Source organism: Amphimedon queenslandica, unplaced genomic scaffold (assembly GCF_000090795.2).
Source record: "Amphimedon queenslandica unplaced genomic scaffold, v1.1 AMPQUscaffold_3413_Cont24593, whole genome shotgun sequence".
NCBI classification, from domain to species: Eukaryota; Metazoa; Porifera; class Demospongiae; order Haplosclerida; family Niphatidae; genus Amphimedon; species Amphimedon queenslandica.
Window position 1 is genome coordinate 281 of NW_003556260.1, and position 1,123 is coordinate 1,403.

Sequence of the window (1,123 nt, forward strand, 5' to 3'; positions counted from 1 at the left end):
CAAATTAATCTATTAATAGCAATAATAATAATAAAATAGTCTTTTAAAAGAGAGAGAAAGGGAGAGGGAGAGAATTGTGTGTGTGGAAGAGAGATGAAATGGAAAAGAGATAGAGAGTGACAAAAATTCATTTCATACAAAAGATTGTAAGATTATTTTTCCAGTTTAACTAGTTTATTCCAGTAATATTGAACGATTACATTAATATTTCGTTATACACTTGTTTCCCCATTCAGCAACAAAAATATATCCATCCTTATCCAGTGCTACTCCCCATGGATCAGATAATCCTGAGATTAATTTGACTTGTTTCTTGTCAGGTCTCAATACATGAAGATAGCCATTGTTACATGATACAAAGATATATCCTTCATCATCAATAGCAATACCTTGAGGATAATTAAAGTTACCAGCAGGATTATTGTATGTATCAAGATGAGTTTTACCATCAGGAGAGAAGACTTGAACATGATGTTGATCACGAATAGTAACGTGTATCTTTCCTTCATTATCAACTACTACATCAGATGCTTTACCATCACATTGTATGACTTGTACAAATGTACCGTCTTCCTTAAACACTTGTACTCTTTTGTTGCTGTACTCAGCTACTAGTATATTACCTTTACCATCAGTAGACACACCACGAGGACTAGAGAATTGTCCATTTCCATTACCATCACTACCGAACTGACCAATATACTGACCAGTAGTAGCTGAGAAATACTGCACACGATGAAGATTAAGGTCAGACACATAGAGCCTGTCTCCTACCAGCAATAAACCAAAAGGCCAATCAAACTGTCCATTACCATTACCCTTAGATCCAATCCTTCTTACTGCAGTACCATCCTCACTAAATACCTGAACAAACCCATCATAACTACTGGCAAATATTTTACCATTAGTATGAACAACAACACCAGGAGTACTGCACCTCACATCAAAGGATCTCTGCTTAGTTAGTGTGGTACAGTCTCTTGATGCTTTTACTGACAGTTGATAAGGACTACCTTTAATATGGTGACCTCTTATAGTCACTGACAGTTCATATCCACCAATACTTTGAGGTGTGCATGATACAATGGCTGTGTTGTTATCATTGACTATAACAACTCTACCC

At 36.1% G+C, this 1,123-nt stretch overlaps 1 protein-coding gene across 1 annotated transcript; it reads right to left on the reverse strand.

The window, feature by feature from the left end:
* Positions 1-201: 201 nt before the first annotated feature.
* Positions 202-1,063, reverse strand: LOC105316216 (protein lin-41-like; the record flags this gene model as incomplete). The annotated part of the gene is made up of 1 exon (XM_011411034.1): positions 202-1,063. A coding segment is annotated over one exon (862 nt), but the record flags the coding sequence as incomplete, so codon positions are not given.
* Between the last annotated feature and the right edge of the window lie 60 nt (positions 1,064-1,123).